The sequence below is a fragment of the Crinia signifera genome, chromosome 6 (genome assembly GCF_055691185.1).
Source record: "Crinia signifera chromosome 6, ASM5569118v1, whole genome shotgun sequence".
Taxonomy (NCBI): domain Eukaryota; kingdom Metazoa; phylum Chordata; class Amphibia; order Anura; family Myobatrachidae; genus Crinia; species Crinia signifera.
In genome coordinates, this window is record NC_139222.1 from 26,075,532 (window position 1) to 26,100,746 (window position 25,215).

The following is a 25,215-nucleotide window of genomic DNA, read 5'->3' on the forward strand; positions in this document are numbered from 1 at the left end:
GGTTCTCCCAGGGCAATTGCGGTACTGTGGATGACAGGTGCCAGTCCAAGTATGGCAACCATTTCATCCTTCTGTCTCCCATCTGCCCAGTGCCTCCCCTTTCTGGTGCCAGTATAGGCAGCTCTGCCTCCTTCCCTGGTGGCAGCAGAGAGGTGTGTGGTGCTCCGTGAAAGAGTTATAGGGACAGGTGCCAAACATGTATCTTCATGTTGGTGCCACATTAGTACCTCTCCCACAGTAGGACATCTGTAGGCACTAGCCAGTGGCAGAGGTTTAGGCTTACCTCCTGTACTACGGAGTCCATTCTGTAATAGTCCCGCTGTTAGTCCCTGTGTTCTGCTCTGGTCCATCTGACAAGTCTTTGCTTACTCCTATGATACTACTCTCAGTGACTTCCCAGTGTGACCTCTTGCTGTTCTCTGACCTGATTCTGGCTGTCCCCTAGTATTGTACGGCCCATCTGGTTCTGACCTAATCCCATTACCTACGCTATAATATGCCCCACAACCAGTCTCTGCCCACAATCCCTTCATACCCACTTACCCATACCTTGGACCACAGTCAGAGATCCGTGACTTGCACATCGGGCTACCTAAAGCCAAAACCCCGTTGTGTGAGCCCATTAGGCTACATAGTAGGGTAATACCCCATGTAGTGGTGCACAGAGAGGGTCATGGGTAACACAACAGAGAGAACTATAGGTAATGCCACATGACCTTCCATACCATTGTAACCTGTATACTGCTATTATTCCCGTCCCTTCTACTGATGATGTAGGCGAGTCACTGGAGAACATGGGGGGGGATTGGTCAGATCTCTGTTCTGGTAGCAGACAATGATTGAATGCGCAGGAAAAGAAGAGGATAATAATAGGGGCTGATGGCTCGTGTCTCCCTCCCCTGCCAACCCCCTCTCCCACTGGGCAGATACATTCCCCTCATTAGTCTGTACTGACAGAGGAGGGTGCAGGAGTGGCATGTCCAAACCATGGCCCTCTAGCCATTACAAAACTACAAATACCATCATGCCTTGCCACAGTTTTGCTTTTTAGGGAATGCTAAAACTATTGCAAGGCATGCTGGATTGTGTATTTTCACAACAGCTGGAGGGCCATAGTTTGGACATGTCTGGTGTAGGATAGGAGGCTGCTGTAGTGATAGAACAAGGAGAATATGTGACTCTCTGTAATAAGCGATTATTCCTCACCTGTGCTGGTATCTGTGGGGATTTCCTCCTCCTTACACTGCTGATCACTCCTCACATCCATCTCTTCTCCTTCTGTATCTTCTGCCTTAATATCAGTCACATCCGTCTCTTCTCCGTCTGTATCTTCTGCCTTAATATCAGTCACATATGTATCTTCTCCTTCTGTATCTTCTGCCTTAATATCAGTCACATCCGTCTCTTCTCCCTCTGTATCTTCTGCCTTAATTTCGGTCACATCCGTCTCTTCTCCCTCTGTATCTTCAGCCTTAATATCAGTCACATCCGTCTCTTCTCCCTCTGTATCTTCTACCTTCATATCAGTCACATCCGTCTCTTCTTCTCTTTCTGTATCTTCTACCTTAATGTCAGTCACATCCGTCTCTTCTTCTCCATCTTCTACCTTAATATCAGTCACATACGTAACTTCTCCTTCTGTATCTTCTACCTTAATGTCAGTCACATACGTATCTTCTTCTCCCACTGTATCTTCTACCTTAATATCAATCACATACGTATCTTCTTCTCCTTCTGTATCTTCTACCTTAATGTCAGTCACATATGTCTCTTCTTCTCCCTCTGTATCTTCAGTCTTAATGTCAGTCACATCCGTCTCTTCTTCTCCTTCTGTATCTTCTACCTTAATATCAATCAGGCCTCCACCCTAAATAAGAACAGTAAAATATTAGTGTATGAGACACACACACAGCTTCTCTACAGATCATGTAGTGAAAACTCACTTTGGTGTATCCCACCTACCTGATCCTCCTGTGGGGTCCTGTAAGTCTCCTCTGTAAAGTGCTGGCAATACGGAGGACGGGGACATCTCTCTGGGGCATCTCCGTTACTGGGCCCATCTGTAGGAGACACACAGTGACTGAGGACATGGTATATATGTGATTATCCTGGGAATACAGAGGACGGGGACATCTCTCTGGGATATCTCGGTTACTGGGCCCATCTGTAGGAGACACGCAGTGACTGAGGACATTGTATATATGTGATTATCCTGGGAATACAGAGGACGGGGACATCTCTCTGGGGTATCTCTGTTACTGGCTCTATCTGCAGGGGATACAGAGTGGTTAAATACACACTACATGTGTACATATCAGATTATCTCCAGTAAAATGGTCATGAATCCCGTAGTCTACAAGGTGACATTACCAACATTTCTATGTATCTCTTTCCATATATCTTGCTGAGACCCCTGATCCTGAATGGCTTCCAATCAACTCTTTCCAGAGCTCCAATAGTTCAAACGCAAAAAAATAAAAAAGCCTTGTTATACAGGAATAATTACACTACATACTAGTAGCTAGTTAATTAGAACACGTAAAAGATACCGTCCAATTCTACTAAATGAACCATCATTGTCATCATTGATAAATGTGCCATTGCTTCTGTGCTATAGGAGAGGCAGGAACATGAGGGATATGGTAATGTACACAGACATCTCTAGGTTGTGCAGACCCGAGGGATCACCAGGTGTGTATATATATATATGTGATTATAACTCACCTGTGCTGGTGTCTGTAGGGATTTCCTCCTCCTTACACTGCTGATCCATCTCTTCTTCTCCCTCTATATCCTCCACTGTAATATCACACAGATCTTCCCCCTAATTAAATAAATCACACATCTTACTATCACTTTATTTTTACATGTAAATCTCTCTCACCTTCAGCTTCTATTGGTTGGGAATTTATCTCCAAGTCCAGGTTCCCCTCCTCCTCTCCTTAGATGAAAATCTAATTCAGAATACTACAGGAACCCAGCAAACAAATATCACATCACCCTTCTCCTATAACTTTAAAAACTCTTTAGTTGTGCAGGGTGGAATGCAGACCCTGTAACAAACCAGCCTCCATCTAGGTTTTCTTTCTCTTAAACAACCTCACCCCTCTGGCAATAGCAAAAACGTGGCTCAAACTAATCAGACACTGCCTCATCTGAAGCCCACTCACACAGTTCTCTCCACCTCATTCACACCTCCAGGTTTGGAAGCAGACAAGGAGGTGGGGTTGGAATAGTTCTTCACAATGGGTGATTGCACATAACCTCTGCTCTTGGACAGTCCCTATGGACTGACTCTTATAGACATTGGGGTGGCCACTGGCTGTTTCTGTAGACTATGACTTATTTCTGATCTCTAGAACAGACTTTTATCACCCCCAGATCAGCACCTTATCACCTGCAAGGTCTCTTCCATTACTAGAACCTCTCTGCTGAAGAACCCTCATATCAGCAGAATTCTGTGTGATTATGCAACAACGATCCCACCTCTCTGCCAAAGCTAACCAGGCTCTCCTGCTATTATCATGCAGAACCAGCAGGTCATCCATCCAGTGCAAATCCTGGGTCTTACGTGCGGAGTTCCACAAAGCAAACTGAAGCCCAACTCCTTGTTATCGGGTCTGGTGGTGCTGGTTCTCCCTGGGTGCCTGCGGTACTGTGAATGACAGGTGCCAGTCTTCTAGTATGGCAACAGTCTCATCCTTCTGCCTCCACTGAATGTGCACATCCCGCTAAGCTGATATATCAGTGCCGCAGCTTCACCAAACCCCATATCAGTGCCGCAGCTTCACCAAACCCCAGCCTCTCATCATGTGGTTCCCAATATTCTTCCCACTCCTCACTGATGTGAGTATAATAAGCCATGGCTGGCCACTAAAGCAGCACAATGCCTCCTTAGGTGTACGCAAGATAGACAATAGTTGGCAGCCATCTTGTACTCCTGACCTCCTTACATACACTGCCATCCACCACTGCTACCGATAAGCCCCCGAACACCACAAAGTAACACACTGCCATCTCTCAGCTCAGGCATCTCTCAGCCCTCCCACATCCCCCTACTAACATCAGTGCCTACTTCCTACTGTGCTAACTGTCCTCTCCATCCTGTACCCTCACATATGAGTCCATCCCTGTCTCCTGTGCACATCCCAGCCTTACCTATGGTCTCTCTATGCTGCTATAATCCCATCACTATGGGAGCACGCAGTGATTACTCCTATACTGAGAACACACAAATCTGATCCAAGCTCTCACAAGTTACTGCCCCATGTCTCACCTGATTTGCCCCCTCGTGGTCTACATTTCCTACACATCGTACTGGATCCTCATCATCCTGGCTTTCCTGCCCAACACTCCACAGAGACTGCACTTACTCAGGTAAGAGGAGCAGCGATGGGCCAGGGGGGTTCAGGCGAGAAGCAGCGACGGCAGGGGGGGGGGGGCAGGAGAAGATCAGCGACAGGTGGGGGGGAGGGCAGGAGAAGAGCAGCGACAGGTCGGGGGGAGGGCAGGAGAAGAGCAGCGACAGGCGGGGGGAGGGCAGAAGAGGTGCAGCGACAGGCGGGGGGAGGGCAGGAGAGGAGCAGTGACAGGCGGGGGAGGGCAGGAGAGGAGCAGTGACAGGCGGGGGGAGCGCCGGAGAGGAGCAGTGACAGGCGGGGGGAGGGCCGGAGAGGAGCAACGACAGACGGGGGAGGGCAGGAGAGGAGCAGCGACAGGCGGGGGAGGGCAGGAGAGGAGCAGCGACAGGCAGATGGAAGGCAGGAGAGGAGCAGCGATGGGCGAGGGGAGGGCAGGAGAGGAGCAGCGACAGGCGGGGGGAGGGCAGGAGGAGCAGCGACAGGCGGGGGAGGGCAGGAGAGGAGCAGCGACAGGCAGAGGGAGGGCAGGAGAGGAGCAGCGACAGGCAGAGGGAGGGCAGGAGAGGAGCAGCGACAGGCGGGGAGAGGGTAGGAGAGGAGCAGCGACAGGCGGGAGGAGGGCAGGAGGAGCAGCGACAGGCGGGGGAGGACAGGAGAGGAGCAGCGACAGGCGGGGGGAGGGCAGGAGAGGAGCAGTGACAGGCGGGGGGAGGGCAGGAGAGGAGCAGCGACAGGCGGGGGGAGGGCAGGAGAGGAGCAGCGACAGGCGGGGGGAGAGCAGGAGAGGAGCAGCGACAGGCGGGGGGAGGGCAGGAGGAGCAGCGACAGGCGGGGGGAGGGCAGGAGAGGAGCAGCGACAGGCGGGGGGAGGGCAGGAGAGGAGCAGCGACAGGCGGGGGGAGGGCAGGAGAGGAGCAGCGACAGGTGGGAGACCAGGACATTAGTAACGATGGGCAGGTATGATAAAGAGATGGTGACAATACCACCATTTAAAATCCCAAAAACCCCTTCTACAGCTTAATCCAAGCCATCCCTTTTGGTAACCTAACTCTATCCATCCCTTCCCACATAACCCTAATGAGCCGGTAATGTGACCATCACAATGGTGACCGCTGGGATTCTGACCACTGGGATCCCATAAAATGGCATAAATTACCCATGTATTTAATTGTCAACTGATGGATCCTGTATAACTGGAGGTTGGAAGTTGATCAAAATACTTGCTCAGCACCAAATAGAAATGGACTGCATATAACCATCAATCTCATGAGTTTATTACATAAGGTTATTTTAATCCATTTCAAGTCCAACATCTAGGCCCTTATTCTGATTGACGCGTACCTTACCGCATACTTTCGGATGGCGTCTTTACGCCGTCTGCGCATGCGTGGAGAACGCAACGCGCATGTGCCAGGCCATGACTCCGTACCAGTTCGGCCAAATCCCGTCCCAAACTGTTCCCCGCAATCAGTCGGGAAATATGGGCGTATTATGGGCGTCATGCGGAATGACACATGGGCGTAGTTTCAAAGTGGGCAAAACGGGGCGGAAACATGGGCGGACACGGGGGAGTACACTTATGTTGGGGGGCGTACATTCGGATAGCACTCCGAATGCACGCGATCAAAAAGGGAAGAAATGTGCGGTGTCCACAAGTGTACTATTGCTTTGCGGACACCACTCGTTCATGCGGTAGGCGAACGTACGCCTAATGACTACAAGCATTAACACCTGAACCCAATAGAATCGACTCCTTTACTCATTACTCACTAATAGGACGCTTGTCAGTGCTTTAATTGAAACCATTGCACTTCAATTGCTGTAAGGGTTAATGTGTGCAATGCATGTGTTAGGCATGCTTGTAAGGATATATTGGCATCTAATTGATTCCAATTCAAAATAAGAAGTTTTTTATGAGGATAGGTAATTGAATAAGTGGGTCATGTGATGTATTGCAGAATATACATCATAGTGGGTTGTTTGGCGTAAATACTCCGCTTACGTGCGGTAGCACCGCTTGGCTCCCGTTCGGATGCGGTTTTCCCGAGCATACTCTGTAATACTCTGTAATACCGTGCAGAATCGGAGTGTTTCTCCCGCACACGCATGGTTTGTATGTCGTCCGTAAACACGCCCTGTTCTTAAAGAGTGAGTCCGTCCGAATGCGGAGGACCCGTGGGCGTTTCTACGGACGATGGCCGCACGCGGCAGAACACCGTGGCGTGCGGACCGCTCTGTAAGAATGCGGGAATATCCGCACCGATCAGAATAAGGGCCCTAGTCAGGCTCAACAGCCCTAGCGCTGGTAGTAGATCCAATGGTGAGCCACTTTTAAAATAAGAACATTAACATTGTTCAACATTCACTGTAGACCAATGTAGAGTATGGGACATCCTTAGCCATGTGCTCAATCTGGAGTATACAACACTTACAGATGCTGCCTACTGAGCACTGTAATGGAGGGGATGGCGGTCTGCACTGTAGTTGCAGACGCGCGTTTCGCTCAGCTTTATCACACTTTGATAACTTACACACAATTCAAGGAGTGATATTTAAATTAATCTACTAAGTGTGCTGTAATGTATTGTGTGTGTTTTAACTGTGACTGGATGTGAAAAAAAACCCCATCAAAACAGCCTAATTAATGCCCATTAGTATAAATATATATAACTTACCCTTATACTATACAGTGCAGGTGGTGCCGCACTACATCTCCTGTACGGCTAATATCAGGTCACACAGCGACACAACATTATGCAGTACAAATAAGTGACAAATCATATGGGATCAGGATCTCAGCCAACAGGAACAGGAAGTTCTAAATCTCAATGGATCCCAGTAAGTAACCCTACCCCACCCCTCTAAGCCTCTGTATAAGGATGGCTGTATAGATGTATTATGGAACCCACCTTATGGTGCAACTATGTATCTTATAGTCATTATTGTAGATATTTTATTATTATTTATTTGCAGTGTCTTATATAGCGCAGCATATTCTGTTGTGCTTTACAATTGGAAAAAACAGTGATAAAAAAAACTGGGTAGAAACAAACGGACATGGAGGTAGGAGGGCCCTGCTCACAAGCTTACAATCTTTCGGGATAATAGGAGGGATACATAACAATAGGATTCCATAGCATGGCAGTCCCACCAGGTTACAAGACAGTTCTGATGGGATGCAATTACATATGAATGCCATGGTCAGGAAGCTGGGAGTTTGTTCTTCTGTTCCCCTGATTCTGCATGGTCCTTCAGTGTGTTCTGCCTGGATTTATTCAGCCTGCAATCATTGTGTGTGTGAAATTATGGTCAGCTCTCCCTAATTAGACACCTGAGAGACTGCTGTAACCCCTTTAGCTCCCTACTAGCATTGGTTCAGCATTCTCCATTTGAATTCTCACTGAGGGGTAGATTTATTAAGCTCGGTGAAGTGATAAAGTGTCTGGTTTTTATCACTGGCCAATCAGCTCCTACCTGTCATTTTTCAAACCAGGCCTGTAACTTCACAGGTAGGAGCTGATTGGCCGGTGATAAAAACCAGACAGTATATCACCTCACCGAGGTTAACAAATCTGCCCCTGAATTCCTCTGTGAGTAATTAGCAAAAACCTTGGTGTAAACTGTTGGTAGCTCTCGAGGACTAGAGTTGGCTACCACTGGTATACAGTATCCAGACCGGTCCAGTGCTATTCATATCCAGCCCAGTTGTATCCAGGGCTGTGGAGTCGGTAGATAAATGTCCCGACTCCGACACCGACTTCTGGTACCTCTGACCCCGACTCCCCTGTATTAATATGCGAATGTTATTGATACATTCCTTGCACCACACTTAAAAACCTAGGATAGACAGTTTCTTCCAGAAACATGTACAAATGTCTACCCTCATACAGACAAGCAGGTTTTAAAATAAATATAAACACTAACAGTTGAATCCAAGAAGCTGTTCCATCAAGTCCTTCTAAGCTCTTCTAGCTATAGAGAAGAATCTTCACTCAATAGGAAAGGTTCAGAAGTGTGGAGCATGAGTTCCGCATGCTTTGTGACAACAACAAAAATCAATGAGCCACAATCTCCACTGGTTTGCTTGCTCGTCACCGTTCAATTCATGTACACAAGGAAGGATTTCTTTACCGAATCATTTCTGGCGACGAAAAATGGCGCCTGTACATCAATATGAACCAGCGTAAAGAATGGCTTAGCCAAGGTAAACAAATGACCCCGCGCATGAAACAAGATCTTCATCCGCGTAAAAAGATGTTGTGCGTATGGTGGGAGAGCTTGGTTGAATGAATTTTTCGAGTCTACACCAGGTGATTTCTACCAACGACGTATTGAAAACCTTATTGACCGTTGGAAATAAGTTGTAAACTACAAGGGAGAATACATTTATAAGTATTGGTGCTCCGAATTGTGCGTTGCGTGCCATATAGTGAAATCACATGAAAAGCATGCTTTTTCACAGTCACTTAACGTGTTCGTTTTGCGGTTACGTGAGGCACTGCATGCATTGGTCTTTATTCTTACAGTAGAGAAGTCATTAATTATAATTTTCGGAGTCGGTGCATTGTTTGCCGACTCCGAGCCCGACTCCAGGTACGTGAAATTTCCTCTGACTCTTCGACTCCGACTCCACAGCACTGGTGTATCTAGTCCAGTCCTCTTCATATCCAGAATTCAGTCCGGTCCAGTTGTATCCAGTCCGGTCCAGTTCTATTCAATATATAGTCTTGTCCATAGAGCACTGACAACCTGTACAGTTCAGTCATACAGCTATACATTCATTATTCTGCTTTTAAAACCAACACCCTGGTGATCCAGGATAAAGATCTCTCTCTGCTGAAGCCCAAATTTGATTCCCAGTCAGGGATTGCTCTCTTTCTCTTCACCTCCCTGTTTCCACCTACTTGCACAAACCTCACACATACGCCGGTGTGGCCGGACGCCTGCCCTTACGCTCTGGCTACGCCTTTCGGATCCACAGATAACGGTTCCTGGTCTCACGGGACCTGGCCAATAGGGGATTCCCTGTTACCGTCAGTAACCGCCTGTTACTGACTCCACCCACTATGCAGTGGGCGAGGTTATCACTGCCACCACCAGACTCCTCCTACGTGGCGCCTGGTACCACAGATACTTCCTCAGGCCCAAACGCTGGCACCTGAAAACTACCTGCTGGAGTGTGTGCGTCGACACGCTGCTGACACCATCCCTCCGACTGGCGTCTGTTGGTTCCCCACTGGTCCCGGACCAGACCTCTGCGTTGGTAGCTGGCAGAGCGGAACTCGGAGATGCTGGATGCTTGTAACCAGAATGGCTGGAGAACGGAATTATTGCGGTAATTCTGTTGGTCGCAAGATGAAAGTGGACCTTTTAAGGCAGAAAGGTGTTTATTTGCCAATAGATCTGAAAAGATCTCTTCTCCTATCATAGGATGCACAGCAGACAGATGTTTACAGCATTCAAGTCAGGTAGATGTACATTTTTACACAGGGCAGAGCCCTCCTTTTATGCTACTCCTATACACATTACCACAGGGGGTAAGCCCACCCTGTGGTCTTCAACCAATCAACTTAAGTGCATGAGACGTGCATGCAATCGGCACATGTACAGTCAGCATTGTCCCTATGGACAGAGGGGAGTGGTTACTCCTCTGAGCTACAGCCCACCTGGGGGGCCAGGTACCACCCAGGTGCTGGTCTGTCTGGCTAGGGGTGAGGTTTCCCTCCAAAACAAACTTCCAGGAGCCTGCCGGGGGACCAGCTGAACACCTCTAGCCCAGACGTGAGCTCCAGAGATGTGCAGCCCTGATCCCCTGCCTGCTGACGGAGAGCCCCATGGAGCTCCAAGGAACCTTTTGGCTTGTTAGAAAGCTAAGGTTCCCTGCTAACTTTCTCTGCAGCTCCAAGCCTGGAGGCTGTCTGGGAAAGCATTCCATTTTTAGGATAAAGTTTGGGGGAGACCCAGCAGCCCACACAGGACTCTGGATTCACCTGGGACACAGCAGTTACAGTAAGTGCACTTTTCCTTTAAAATACATTCAAAGCACACGTGTTACATTGAACACACTGAGCCTGTGCATAGCACAGGCTCCAAAAGCCACACAAATTTTAAATACATCTCCTATATATTTGGCTACATCTGTCACTCAAAGTGGGTCTCTGTGTCTATAACGCTCTGTTCCTGGACTTTCCTCTTAATGTGTGATTGCCTTCATCTGTGCTGAACACCTTTCTGAGAAATTAACCTGTTTAAAACAGGTGATGGCAATCATACATTAAAGGGAAGTCTAGAAACAGAGCATTGTGTCCCTCCTGGAGAGGGTCATGTTGGGAGGTATGTGATAGAGAACCAGCCCAGTGAGCCCACAGACAGTGCCAGACACCCACTGACTTCCCATGTTGCCCAGCACTGCTACTCCACAGCCACCAGGTGAGCGCCCCCCTCCCGCGATTTGCGGCAAAAAAAACCCCCCACGCGCCCCCCCTCCCGCGATTCGCGGCAAAAACACCCGCGACCCCCCCTACCGCGATTCGCTGCAAAAAGAACCCCCCCACGACCCCTCCTGCAATTCGCGGCATAACCACCACCCCGCGACCCCCCCTCCCGCGAATCGCGGCAAACCCTCCCCCGTGACCCCCCCGATTCGCGGAAAAAACACACCCCCCCCGCGACCTCCCTCCCGCGATTCGCGGCAAAAAGAACCCCCCGCGACCCCCCCTTGCACGATTGGCGGCACCCCCCTCCCGCGATTCGCGGCACACCCCCCCCGCGCAATTCGCAGCAGCCCCAGGATTAAATGGCACATGCAAAACACTGACATGGCTATGGTCGACAATGAAAAAGGTTGACATGAGTTTTTGAAGATTTATTTTTAATTTTTTCATATTCATTGTCATGTGTCGACATGGACACCAATGAAGTGGCACACTTATGTCAACATTTACATGTGTTGACCTTTCTGTGTTGATTTTTTCTTGTGGCGATTCGCGTCACACCCCCCCGCAACCCCCCCTCCCGCGATTCGCGGCACCCCCGTGACCCCCCACCTCCCGCAATTCGCGGCAACCCCCCCACCGGAACCCCTGTGAACCCCGCCCTCCCGCGATTCGCGGCACCCACCCCCGCGACCCCCCCTCCCGCAATTCGCGGCACCCCCCCGTGATTCGCGGCAGCTCCAGAATTAAATTGCACATGGAAAACACTGACATGGCTATGGTCGACAATAAAAAAGGTTGACATGAGTTTTTGAAGTTTTTTTGTCATTTTTTGAATATTTTCATATTCATTCTCATGTGTCGACATGGACACCAATGAAGTGCCACACTTATGTCAACATTTACATGTGTTGACCTTTCTGTGTTGATTTTTTTCTTGTGGCGATTCGCGTCACACCCCCCGCAACCCCCCCTCCGGCGATTCGCGGCACCCCGGGACCCCCCCCTCCCGCAATTCGCGGCAACCCCCCACCGGAACCCCGCTCTCCCGCGATTCGCGGCACCCACCCCCCGCAACCCCCCCCCCCTCCCGCAAATCGCGGCACCCCCCGCAATTCGCGGCATAACCACCACCCCGCGACCCCCCCTCCCGCGAATCGCGGCAAACCCTCTCCCGTGACCCCCCGATTCGCGGAAAAAACACCCCCCTGCGACCTCCCTCCCGCGATTCACGGCAAAAAAAAACCCCTGCGACCCCCCCTTGCACGATTGGCGGCACCCCCCCTGCGACCCCCCTCCCGCGATTCGCGGCACCCCCCCCCCCCCCCCCGCAATTCGCAGCAGCCCCAGGATTAAATGGCACATGCAAAACACTGACATGGCTATGGTCGACAATGAAAAAGGTTGACATGAGTTTTTGAAGATTTATTTTTAATTTTTTGAATATTTTCATATTCATTGTCATGTGTCGACATGGACACCAATGAAGTGGCACACTTATGTCAACATTTACATGTGTTGACCTTTCTGTGTTGATTTTTTTCTTGTGGCGATTCGCGTCACACCCCCCGCGACCCCCCCCCTCCCGCAATTCGCGGCAACCCCCCACCGGAACCCCCATGAACCCCGCTCTCCCGCGATTCGCGGCACCCCCTCCCCTCCCGCAAATCGCGGCACCCCCCGCGATTCGCGGCAGCCCCAGGATTAAATGGCACATGCAAAACACTGGCACGGCTATGGTCGACAATGAAAAAGGTTGACATGAGTTTTTGAAGATTTATTTCATTTTTTGAATATTTTCATATTCATTGTCATGTGTCAACATGGACACCGATGAAGTGGCACACTTATGTCAACATTTACATGTGTTGACCTTTCTGTGTTGATTTTTTCTTGTGGCGATTCGCGTCACACCCCCCCGCAACCCCCCCTCCCGCGATTCGCGGCACCCACCGTGACCCCCCACCTCCCGCAATTCGCGGCAACCCCCCACCGGAACCCCTGTGAACCCCGCCCTCCCACGATTCGCGGCACCCAACCCCGCGACCCCCCACCTCCCGCAATTCGCGGCACCCCCCGTGATTCGCGGCAGTTCCAGAATTAAATTGCACATGGAAAACACTGACATGGCTATGGTCGACAATGAAAAAGGTTGACATGAGTTTTTGAAGTTTTTTTTTTTCATTTTTTGAATATTTTCATATTCATTCTCATGTGTCGACATGGACACCAATGAAGTGCCACACTTATGTCAACATTTACATGTGTTGACCTTTCTGTGTTGATTTTTTCTTGTGGCGATTCGCGTCACACCACCCCCCACCCCCCCCCCCGCAACCCCCACTCCCGCGATTCACGGCACACACACCCCCCCGCGATTCTCGGCACCCCACCCCGTGACCCCCCCTCCCGTGATTCACGGCACACCCCCCGCGACCCCCCCTACCATGATTCGCCGCAACCCCCGCCCCCGTAACCCCCCTCCCGCGATTTGCGGCAACCCACCCCGCGACCCCCCTCCCGCGATTCTCTGCAATCCCTCCCCTCCCGCGATTCGCAGCATCCACCCCCCCACAACCCCCCCTCCTGCAATTCGCGGCACCCCCCGCGACACCCCCTCCTGTAATTCGCGGCACCCTCCGCGACCCCCCCTCCCGCGATTCGCGGACACCTAAGTTGCAATACAGGGCATCTTTCATACAATTCTAACCATATTTCTCATATACAAACGTTCACAAATTAAGGGGGCGCAGCCCCTTACGACGGTGTGAAGAGCGCCCGTAGGGCGCGATGAATCACCTAGTTTGCAATATATTTCTTTTACAATGTACCTACTTAACCCTGCAGCCCAGGAAAGCCATCCTGGCTGCAGGGGCTCCTTTCCCTGGCTGTGCTGGGAGCTGGTTAGTCCATTCCACCTCGCCGCAGCCTCTGACTGGGGCTGCAGCACACCCCAGTCCCTGTTGGCGGCTTCCCCTCTCCTCCTCCCCCCCCGTACCCGGGGCAGCACGGCTTAGTCACTGTGTTCTGCGCCAGGGGTTAACGGCGTCACTTCGCTGCAGCCGCCGGAGCTGACCCGGGGCTGCATCGTGAGTGAGTCCCATCTCCCCCTGGCTAGCGCCGCACGCAGGGGACCAGGGTGTCCGGCCTCCCAGTGGCAGCGCCAGTCCTCTAACCTGGGGGGCACACATAGGGTGTCCGCGGCTGCCGGAGAGGGATCGGTGCCGCGGCACCCACCACTAAACTGCAGGAACATTTGAATTGGGCCCCAGGCCCCCCTGCTGCTGGAGGTCGGCGGGCAGCAGAGTCCGACACCCCCCTCTCCCCTGCTGCTGAAGGTCGAGGTCGGTATGGACAGCAGAGCCCGACACCCCCCCCCCCCCTTGCTGCTGGATGTCAGGGGGAGCTTCTCACTGGCTGATCTGCCTCCCTCTTGACGTCACTGGGAGTGTCCTCCTCCCCTCTATCTCTAACTTTTATTATGTAAGTCGCTGTGGGATCTGGAAATAGTGTTTGGGGGGAAGCTCTGTGTGTTAACTGTAAAGGTGCCCACAGACGCATCGATCCCGGCGTGCGTTCTGTGCTTAACTAGCACACATAGCATCACATCGTATGCCTTGTGCATGCGATGTGCATGCGATGCTATGCTATAAAAAGCTAGTACAAAAAGTATGTGCAGCACATACTTTTTGTACTGTGCGATGAGGTGCCGCGGGAGTGCGCACCCCATCGCACCGCCGGGATCGGTGCGTGTGTGGGCACCTTAACGCTGTCTTCTTTGCACCATTAACCCCTTCCATAATGGAGGAGCATAGAGGCAAGGAAATCCTGGCAGGCAGGGGTTTAATTACACAAATAAAAAATGAATTCAAATTTAAGAAATTCTTCATGGGACCCCTTCCAAATCAATAGTATGACCTACTTTTGATTTGGAAGGGGTCCCATGAAGAATTTCGTACATTTGTTGAGTATATACATGATAATCAGTATAACCTGGGATTCACATATAACTTCAATAGTAGAAGTTTGGAAATTCTTGACCTTACCCTCACTGCTAGGGAGGAACAACCTATGAATATCGAAACTTGTACCTTCTTTAAGTAGGTTGATAGCAACAATTACTTGCCATATAACAGCTGCCATTACAAGAAATGGAAGAGCAATCTCCCATACTCACAATTGTTGAGGCTGCGACGGAATTGCAGCAATATGGATATATTTGAACAACAAGCTCTGGTTTATCCTAGATTCCAGGAAAAAGGTTATCCTCAAACTCTTATTGACTGCTTTGGTAAGGTCTAGAAATTTAGATAGAAAACAATTGTTACAATATAAAGAAAGGGAGAAGAACCCATCCAGTTTTTGTCCGTTTGTAACCCAATTTAATGCGCAGAATATCCAAATACGCAAAACTCTGAATTAACATTGGTCTGTCCTTAAGTTGGACCCACTTTTGAAGGATTATCTGGGTTCTGGTCCCGATATAGTATTTAAAAGAGCTAGTACCCTAAAAACCAGACTTGCACCAAGTCTACTCCCGGTTAAGGTGACAAACGCCACAGGATTTATGCCCAATCAAATGTCCCCAGCAACTGTTTTTTTTTCTGCTGTGGGAAATGCAAAATGTGCACACACAGTTTAAGGGGTTCAAAAGAAATTGTTGGTAAAGGGGGCAAGAAATGGAAAATAAAAACTGCAATCAATTGCAACTCAACACACGTGGTGTATCTCCTTGTCTGCCCATGTGGCATGAGATACGTGGGGCAGACAAAACGGGCTTTGAAGATAAGAATTCTAGAGCACTACAGCAATATTAAAAAAATCGAGGAACGATCCATAGTGTGCCTAGGCACTTTGCCCGTTGTCAAAAAAGTGACCCACAAGGTATGAAATTTGTGGGAATTGAGATTGTCACCACAGACATTGGGGGGGGGGAGGGGAAATAGAGAAAAAAATGTTACTTAGGAGGGAATCCTTCTAGATGTATCATCTAGGAACCCTAAGTCCAAAGGGATTGAACGACGGATAGGAAATCACAGCCTTTATTGGCTAATGTGGACCGAATTGCACTCTCTTGTGATTGCAGTTTATTTTTTTTCATTATTTTTCATTTTTTATTTTCTCCTGTTACAATATGTCCATATTTTGTATATTCTGCCTGGAAAAATTGTATATATGTATTCCGATATTCTGTATTTGTCTCGAAATGCATGTATTGAGACTTAAAGTGATTGGCTATTAAGCCGCAAATTCTTTTTATACTAATTCTGTCTAGTAGTGTATAAATTGTGCCATTCCTTTTGTATATATATTTTTTTATATAATTGTAGTGAAAAATTTTGTATGTAAATGTGTTTATATTCTTTTTATGATGTAACAATCGTGGGGCCTGTAATTGTTTTAGAGAAAGTGGCCTCTGGAATTCTATCTGGCTGATAAAATGGGCCGGAGACTGACGCTAGCCCTCTGACGAAGTCAATGACGAAACGCGTTGGAGTTCTAATGTCTTCTCTGACCGGAGTAAAACCTGTGGAGAACAGACCACCGCTGCCGTCTGCCGTCTGCTGCCCGCCGCTTGTTGAAAACCATCTGAGTTTAACCACTCCAACAACCTGCTGCGGAGTCAGCACTTCATGTGAATATACAGCGGTGTTTGTGCCGCCTCATTCGGTATGTGATCTCTGCTCTCTGTAGCACCAGTGTTTTACCTTGTATTAAATAAATATTTAAACTGATTCACGCACTATGGAGCGCTTGCTCTCATCATTTTCTTCTAGATAAAATGCCTGTGGATTCAGGATTACCTCTGTGAGGTGGAGAGTTAAAGCTGCCGGGGACATACTCAATTAAAAAGACATTCATACGGAGGAAATTCTCTGATGGTACTATTGTCTAAATTGGACACTGGCTTTTTACTGATTTAAGCACTGTTTTTTCTTGATATATATATATTATAATTTTATTATAATTTTATTTATAAGGCGCCACAAGTGTTTCGCAGCGCCGTACAAAGGAACAATACAGGGAGACACAGCTTGGCAGAACATTGAATAAATAACAAGAATACAGTACAAATAAAGAGCGCCACAGTTCAATACACATTACAGCTTGGATATAAGTAGTGAGGACTCAATCAACATACAACTAGAGGCTAGATGCCAATGATGGAGATGAGTATGCGGACAAAGATGGTCACTGAGTGTTGAAGTATAGGAGACCTGTGAGTGACATGTGAAGAGAAGAGGGCTTTGACAACAGGAGGGAAGAGGGCCCTACTCGGAGGAGCTTACAATCTAGTAGGAAGGGGAGACAGATTACAAGAGGTGCAAGCAAGTGGGTGGTGGTTAGATAGCAGGATGTAAACAGGCAAGGGGTCGGAGAACCATCTGTTTTATGCAGTGGAAGGGTATGCTTTGATGAATAGGTGAGTTTTCAGTGTCCGTTTGAAGCTTTGCAAGGTCGGGGAGAGTCTAATGGAGCGAGGGAGTGCGTTCCACTGAAGGGGTGCAGCACGGGCAAAGTCCTGTACTCTAGCATGGGAAGCAGTGATCAGGGTGGAGGAGAGACGACAGTCGTCAGCCGACCGTAGAGGGCGGGAGGGTGTATGAATGGAGATGAGGTTAGAGATATATGGAGCAATGGAATTAGAGATGGCCCTGTATGTGAGTGTGAGGTGTTTGAAGAGGATTCTGTAGGGGAATGGAAGCCAGTGCAGATTTTGTTGAAGGGGAGTGGCAGAATTAAAGCGGCGGGAGAGGAAGATAAACCTGGCTGCAGCATTGAGGACAGATTGGAGAGGAGCCAGTTGGGATTGAGCGAGGCCGGTGAGGAGAACATTGCAGTAGTCGAGCCGTGAGATGACCAATGAGTGGATGATCAGCTTAGTTGCACTCTGTGAGAGAAAGGGCCTGATGCAAGCAATGTTGCGTAACTGGAACCGGCAAGAATGGGCCAGGGCTTGGATGTGGGGTGCAAAGGAGAGGGAGGAGTCAAGAGTGACACCCAGGCAGCGGAGTTGGGGAACGGGGGAGATGATGGTGTTGTTAACAGTGATAGAGATATTAGTAGGGGGCATAGCTCTGGGTGGGGGAAAGATAATGAGTTCGGTTTTGTCCATATTCAGCTTCAGAAATCGCTCAGACATCCAGGTGGAGATGGCAGAGAGGCAGTTGGAAATCTGAGAGAAAACAGTGGGGGACAGATCAGGAGAGGAGAGGTAGATTTGGGTGTCATCCGCATAGAGGTGATATTGGAGGCCAAAGGAGTTAATGAGTGCACCCAGAGAGGAGGTGTACAGAGAGAACAGAAGGAGGCCAAGGACGGAACCCTGAGGGACCCCGACAGGAAGGATAGAAGATGGTGAGGTAGAGCCAGAGGCAGAGACTGAGAAGGAACGGTTGGAGAGGTAAGAGGAAAACCAGTTGAAGACTGTGCCAGAGAGGCCACTGTTTTGGAGTGTGTGGAGGAGGAGAGGGTGATCCACAGTGTCAAAGGCAGCAGATAGGTCCAAAAGGATAAGCAGGGAGAAGTGACCCTTGGATTTGGCTGACAGCAGGTCATTGGTGACTTTCACTAGGGCAGTCTCAGTGGAATGAAGTGGGCGAAAGCCAGATTGAAGGGGATCAAGGATGGAGTGGTCAGACAAGTAGCTGGTGAGACGCCTGTAAACCAGCCGTTCTAGTATTTTAGAGGCAAATGGGAGAAGAGAGATAGGGCGGTAGCTTGTGGGAGATAAAGGATCCAGGTTTGTTTTTTTTAAGAATAGGTGAGACCAGAGCATGTTTGAAGGGTGAGGGAAAGATGCCAGTAGAAAGAGATAGGTTAAAGAGGTGAGCAAGGTGGGCGCAGCCAGTGGGGGAGAGGGAACTGAGGAGACGGGAGGGGAGAGGGTCCAAGGGACAGGTAGAGGGGGGGAGAGGATGAGATGAGGGAGTGGACTTCCTCAGCTGTAGTAGGGCAGAAGGATGACAGAGTGGGGTAGTTGGTAGGGGAGGATGTTTGGGGTGGGTGGGCAGCAGAGGGGGTATGGAAGGAGATATCATGTCGGATTATCTCAATTTTAGAGAGGAAGAAGGAGGCAAAGTCAGTGGCAGTGAGGAATGAAGGGAGGAGGGGTGGTGCAGGGCGAAGTAGAGTGTTGAAAGTATCAAAGAGACGTCAGGGATTGGAGGAATGGGAAGAGATGAGAGATTTGAAGAAAGATTGTTTGGCAGAGGAGAGAGAAGCGCTGTAGGAGGAGAGAATAAACTTGAAATGGAGGAAGTCTGCCAGAGAGTGAGATTTCCTCCAGAGGCGTTCAGCAGAGCGAGCACATATATGGATTGCATTCAATTTGCATCAGATAAATCACGTGATTTATCTGACACAAATTGGATGTAAAAAATGGCACATCAAGTGTCAAATTGTATGTAGGTCTCCTGCAATTTTACAGGTCAGATAAATCTCATAGTGTATGGGGGCCTTAAGACAGTGTATCTGTGTAAGAGATGATGTGCAGTATTACTGCGTACTATCTGTAAGTCAGTGTATCTGTGTAAGAGATGATGTGCCGTATTACTGTGTACTATCTGTAAGTCAGTGTATCTGTGTAAGAGATGATGTGCCGTATTACTGTGTACTATCTGTAAGTCAGTGTATCTGTGTAAGAGATGATGTGCCGTATTACTGCGTACCATCTGTAAGTCAGTGTATCTGTGTAAGAGATGATGTGCCGTATTACTGTGTACTATCTGTAAGTCAGTGTATCTGTGTAAGAGATGATGTGCCGTATTACTGCGTACCATCTGTAAGTCAGTGTATCTGTGTAAGAGATGATGTGCCGTATTACTGTGTACTATCTGTAAGTCAGTGTATCTGTGTAAGAGATGATGTGCCGTATTACTGTGTACTATCTGTAAGTCAGTGTATCTGTGTAAGAGATAATCTGCCGTATTACTGTGTACTATCTGTACGTCAGTGTATCTGTGTAAGAGATGATCTGCTGAATTACTGTGTACTATCTGTAAGTCAGTGTATCTGTGTAAGAGATGATGTGCCGTATTACTGTGTACTATCTGTAAGTCAGTGTATCTGTGTAAGAGATGATGTGCCGTATTACTGCGTACCAACTGTAAGTCAGTGTATCTGTGTAAGAGATGATCTGCCGTATTACTGTGTACTATCTGTACGTCAGTGTATCTGTGTAAGAGATGATCTGCTGAATTACTGTGTACTATCTGTAAGTCAGTGTATCTGTGTAAGAGATGATGTGCCGTATTACTGCGTACCATCAGTAAGTCAGTGTATATGTGTAAGAGATGATGTGCCGTGTTACTGTGTACTATCTGTAAGTCAGTGTATCTGTGTAAGAGATGATGTGCCGTATTACTGCGTACCATCTGTAAGTCAGGGTATCTGTGTAAGAGATGATGTGCCATATTACTGCGTACCAACTGTAAGTCAGTGTATCTGTGTAAGAGATGATGTGCCGTATTACTGCGTACCATCTGTAAGTCGGTGTATCTGTGTAAGAGATGATGTGCCGTATTACTGCGTGCTATCTGTAAGTCAGTGTATCTGTGTAAGAGATGATGTGCCGTATTACTGCGTACCATCTGTAAGTCAGTGTATCTGTGTAAGAGATGATGTGCCGTATTACTGTGTACCATCTGTAAATCAGTGTATCTGTGTAAGAGATGATGTGCCGTATTACTGCGTACCAACTGTAAGTCAGTGTATCTGTGTAAGAGATGATCTGCCGTATTACTGCGTACCATCTGTTAGTCAGTGTATCTGTGTAAGAGATGGGGCCAGATTCTAAAAGCTTCAAAAGTGATAAAATTGAGAGTGATAAAAAGCCAGCCAATCAGCTCCTGCCTGACATTTTTCAAACACAGTCTGTGGCATGGCAGGTAAGAGCTGATTGGCTGGCTGTTTATCACTCTCCATTTTATCACTTTTGAAGCTTTTAGAATCTGGTCCATGATCTGCTGTATTACTGTGTACTATCTGTATGTCAGTGTATCTGTGTAAGAGATGATGTGCTGTATTACTGTGTACTATCTGTAAGTCAGTGTATCTGTGTAAGAGATGATGTGCCGTATTACGGTGTACTATCTGTAAGTCGGTGTATCTGTGTAAGAAAAGATACGCCTGTATTAGGGGAGGGTGTGTGACGTCAGCACCAGGCCGGATATGCCTGTATTAGGGGAGGGTGTGTGACATCAGCACCAGGCCGGATATGGCTGTATTAGGGGAGGGTGGGTGACGTCAGCACTGGGCTGGATATGCCTGTATTAGGGGAGGGTATGTGACATCAGCACCAGGCCGGATACGCCTGTATTAGGGGAGGGTGGGTGACGTCAGCACTGGGCTGGATATGCCTGTATTAGGGGAGGGTGTGTGATGTCAGCACTGGGCTGGATATGCCTGTATTAGGGGAGGGTGTGTGACGTCAGCACCAGGCCGGATATGGCTGTATTAGGGGAGGGTGTGTGACGTCAGCACCAGGCCGGATATGCCTGTATTAGGGGAGGGTGTGTGATGTCAGCACTGGGCTGGATATGCCTGTATTAGGGGAGGGTGTGTGACGTCAGCACTGGGCTGGATATGATGGGACCAGTGTAACAATCATCCGACGGTGAACGGCTTGCGACAGGATTTGGACATATTTGCACGGCTGCGCATTGCTTCACAAGGCGGGATATCAATCTAGCGGGCCGGAGTCTTACCTAAACTGTGGCCTCTGCTAATTCTCAGCCCTGCGATCAGGTCTGAATCAGCCCCATACTTAGTGTGCTGCAATATATAGTATTTAGGCTTCTCATATATTAGATACAATGCTGTACTTAGTATCCCCAAGTGTTACACAGACTGAGGATAATGGTATGACAGCAGCACTTGCCTATCTCAGGCTTACTGATAGTAAATGTCACATAATGTGCCTTATGTGGAATTGCTGCACACAAATACATGTACAGCGGTGTCACATATACAGAGGGGGATTTCCCTGTACACGGCTACAGCTTGTTCAGGCCACGGACTCCTAGCAATCAGGATCTCTCTAGAAGTACATGCAGCACTATGTATATAATAGGGGTATATTATAGCACATACACTGTATACAGCCATATGTACACTACTGTGGGTATATCCCTCTTACACAGTGGTGTAGTACACATATCACCAATTGTATACAAGGCTGATTATACACATATTTATCAGCACAATAGCCTAGTGATGATGCCCATCTACACAATAATAACTGCAATATAAGAGGACTAATACTGTGTCAGAGGGGCCACACACTGCTGGTAACCAGCCTATGGCAGAGGGTGGGACAGGGCCCCAGTCACTGTATCGGGATATACAGCTATTATATCCCATCTCAGCCACAGCACACGTGTAAGGCCGGGAGGCGCCGTCTCCCCAGCAGCAGCTCCCGGGCGTCACCCGCTACCCATACCCTCTCACCCCTGTTTATGGGGACACTCACCCGAGGACTGCTCTCTCCCAGACACAACAGCAGGTTACACACGCAGCACTTCCGGGTACTTCCGGATTGTGCGTTCCACTGTACTTCCGCATTGTGCGTTCCACCGTACTCCGCCCTCGCTCTGAGTTCCAGGGTCCAGGAATGTTTCAATTGTCCATAACAAGACAAGTTGCGGGTTGCGGAGGAGGCCGCTGGGAGGACCCAGTGTTGAGTCCGGCAGCGTCAGGAAATTGCATCTAGTATTATTGTTACATTCTAATTTAATGTTAAATAGGTGGCGCAGACTGTGGTGCTCCGTGATGATAATGCAGGTGGAGCAGACTGGTGTATTATATATGTAGATCAGACACAGTTCCCAACTCCTGGGCTCCACAGTAATGTATGGTCATTTTTGGTAACGTATGGTAATGTAGGGTTGCAGTCGTGCACTTGTGTTAATAAGGATGTGTATCATGGGGCCAACAGTGTCTAATCTGGCCCAGAAAGGTCAACACACGCAAAGGATCAACATGTAAAAAGTTGACACATTAAAAGGGCGGAACGAGTTTTTCATGATTTTTTTTGTGTCAATGTTGACACTTGCGCACGTGACACCCCCTTAGTGTAACACTTCCCTCCCCATCCTTCTGGTCATGTGACTCCGCTACCGGATCACTCAGCACTTTACTGTTTACAAACTCAGTCCATATGTCTAAAAAAAACTAATATATATCGTAGCTATTTGAAAGGTGATGAAACTGGGGCGACCACACCAACAAATGATTAGTGATGTGGAGTGCACTGTGTTAGAGGGCCTCAGATGAAGCAGTGACTGTCTAGTGTGCACCATGTTTCTGTTATTGCCAGAGGGGTGAGGTTGTTTAATAGAAAGAAAACATAGATGAGGCCAGTTTGTCTGCATTCCATCCTGCACAATGAAAGGATCTGTAACACTATCTTTAACGCTATTAGAGAAGGGTGATGTGTTTTATGTTTTCTGGATTCCTGTAGTATTCTGAATTCGTTTTTCATTGAAGAGGGGGGGGGGGGGGGGGGCTTAGAGATAAATCAACTAATAGATGCCAAAGACACAATTAATTTAAATAAATGTGATTGTAAGATATCTGTGATTTTATATATTTTATCAATTAGGGAGAAGATCTGTGTGATATTATGTGGGAAGATACAGAGGGGGAAGAGAAGGATATGAGGGGTGACCAGCAGTGTAAGGAGGAAGAAATCCCTACAGATACCAGCACAGGTGAGGAATAATCACTTATTACAGAGAGTCACATATTACCCTTGTTCTGTCACTACAGTGGCCTCTTATCCTGCACCCTCCTCTGTCACTACAGCGGCCTCTTATCCTGCACCCTCCTCTGTCACTACAGCGGCCTCTTATCCTGCACCCTACTCTGTCACTACAGCGGCCTCTTATCCCGCACCCTCCTCTGTCACTACAGCGGCAACTTATCCTACACCCTCCTCTGTCACTACAGCAGCCTCTTATCCCGCACCCTCCTCTGTCACTACAGCAGCCTCTTATCCCGCACCCTCCTCTGTCACTACAGCGGCCTCTTATCCTGCACCCTACTCTGTCACTACAGCGGCCTCTTATCCTGCACCCTCCTCTGTCACTACAGCGGCCTCTTATCCTACACCCTCCTCTGTCACTACAGCGGCCTCTTATCCCGCACCCTCCTCGGTCAGTACAGCGGCCTCTTATCCCGCACCCTCCTCTGTCACTACAGCCGCCTCTTATCCCGCACCCTCCTCTGTCACTACAGCAGCCTCTTATCCCGCACCCTCCTCGGTCAGTACAGCGGCCTCTTATCCCGCACCCTCCTCGGTCAGTACAGCGGCCTCTTATCCCGCACCCTCCTCTGTCACTACAGCAGCCTCTTATCCCGCACCCTCTTCGGTCAGTACAGAATAACTGTCATGCCTGAGGTCTGGAGCTGACCTGGTGAGGACTCAGGCATAGGGGCTGACGTGTGTATAAACCTGGGAGGACTAGACATAGTGAGGGCTTCTGAGCATTGGCCCGAAGGCATGACCAAAAATGAAGTCTTTAGGTATGAATAAAATAAGTATTTTTTATTAAAGCTCGCAATAGATATGACAACACACAGCGGCAGATGGTAATAAGACTTAATGCAGGAGTCGGGTGCACCCAATGAAAGCACACTGGTAAGTAGTAACAGTCCTCAATGGCATAGGGAGTCTGTATGAATGCTGATGATAATAGTATCAATGCTAAACTCTCACAGATGGTGCAGGGTTAGAACAGGGATGAAGTCCCAAGGATGCAGATAGAAGCCAGCATGAAGACTCATAAGGTGGCTAGATGTTACTGACCAGATGGTGCAATGATGGGTAACTGATGAGCAGGATCGGTGGTGAGACACTGATGGTTAGCAGGATTGATGGCAGAACATATATGGAGGCAGGATCGATGTTGGAACATCAATAATAGCAGGATCAATGGTGGACCCCCAAGCCATCAGCCCCCATTATACTCCTGCTCTCCCCCTAACTTTTTGTCACTTGTGTTACCAGCCCAGAGATCTGACCAGTCTCCTCCCCACACTCTCTGGTGTTTATTATACATCAGGAGCCATCAGCCCCTATTATACTCGTGCTCTCCCCCTCACATCATGTCACTGTGTGTTACCAGCCCAGAGATCTGACCAGTCTCCTCCGCCCACACTCTCTGGTGTATCTCATACATCAGGAGCCATCAGCCCCTATTATACTCCTGCTCTCCTCCTCACATCATGTCACTGTGTGTTACCAGCCCATAGATCTAACCAGTCTCCTCCCCACACTCTCTGGTGTATCTCATACATCAGAAGTCATCAGTCCCTATTATACTCCTGCTCTCCCCCTCACATCATGTCACTGTGTGTTACCAGCCCAGAGATCTGACCAGTCTCCTCCCCACACTCTCTGGTGTATCTCATACATC

General features: G+C 48.7%; 4 protein-coding genes across 7 annotated transcripts in view; 1 reads left to right on the plus strand and 3 right to left on the minus strand.

The window, feature by feature from the left end:
- LOC146010130 (uncharacterized) overlaps positions 1-25,215 on the minus strand; it is a 424,288-nt gene that overhangs the window by 258,655 nt on the left and 140,418 nt on the right. The gene's annotated exons all lie outside the window — the stretch shown is intronic.
- Positions 1-25,215, plus strand: part of LOC146010169 (uncharacterized) — a 263,545-nt gene that overhangs the window by 143,454 nt on the left and 94,876 nt on the right. The window lies entirely within an intron of this gene.
- Positions 1-25,215, minus strand: part of LOC146010153 (uncharacterized) — a 360,112-nt gene that overhangs the window by 119,722 nt on the left and 215,175 nt on the right. The window lies entirely within an intron of this gene.
- The window catches only part of LOC146010228 (uncharacterized), a 239,166-nt gene that overhangs the window by 65,866 nt on the left and 148,085 nt on the right, over positions 1-25,215 (minus strand). The window contains exons 2-5 of the mRNA XM_083151264.1: positions 2,725-2,824; positions 1,963-2,060; positions 1,748-1,867; positions 1,207-1,699 (exon numbers count right to left, since the gene is read on the minus strand). Coding sequence (XP_083007390.1) covers positions 1,207-1,699; positions 1,748-1,867; positions 1,963-2,060; positions 2,725-2,773 — 760 coding nt within the window. The 5' untranslated portion in view covers positions 2,774-2,824. The remainder of the gene's footprint in view (positions 1-1,206; positions 1,700-1,747; positions 1,868-1,962; positions 2,061-2,724; positions 2,825-25,215) is intronic.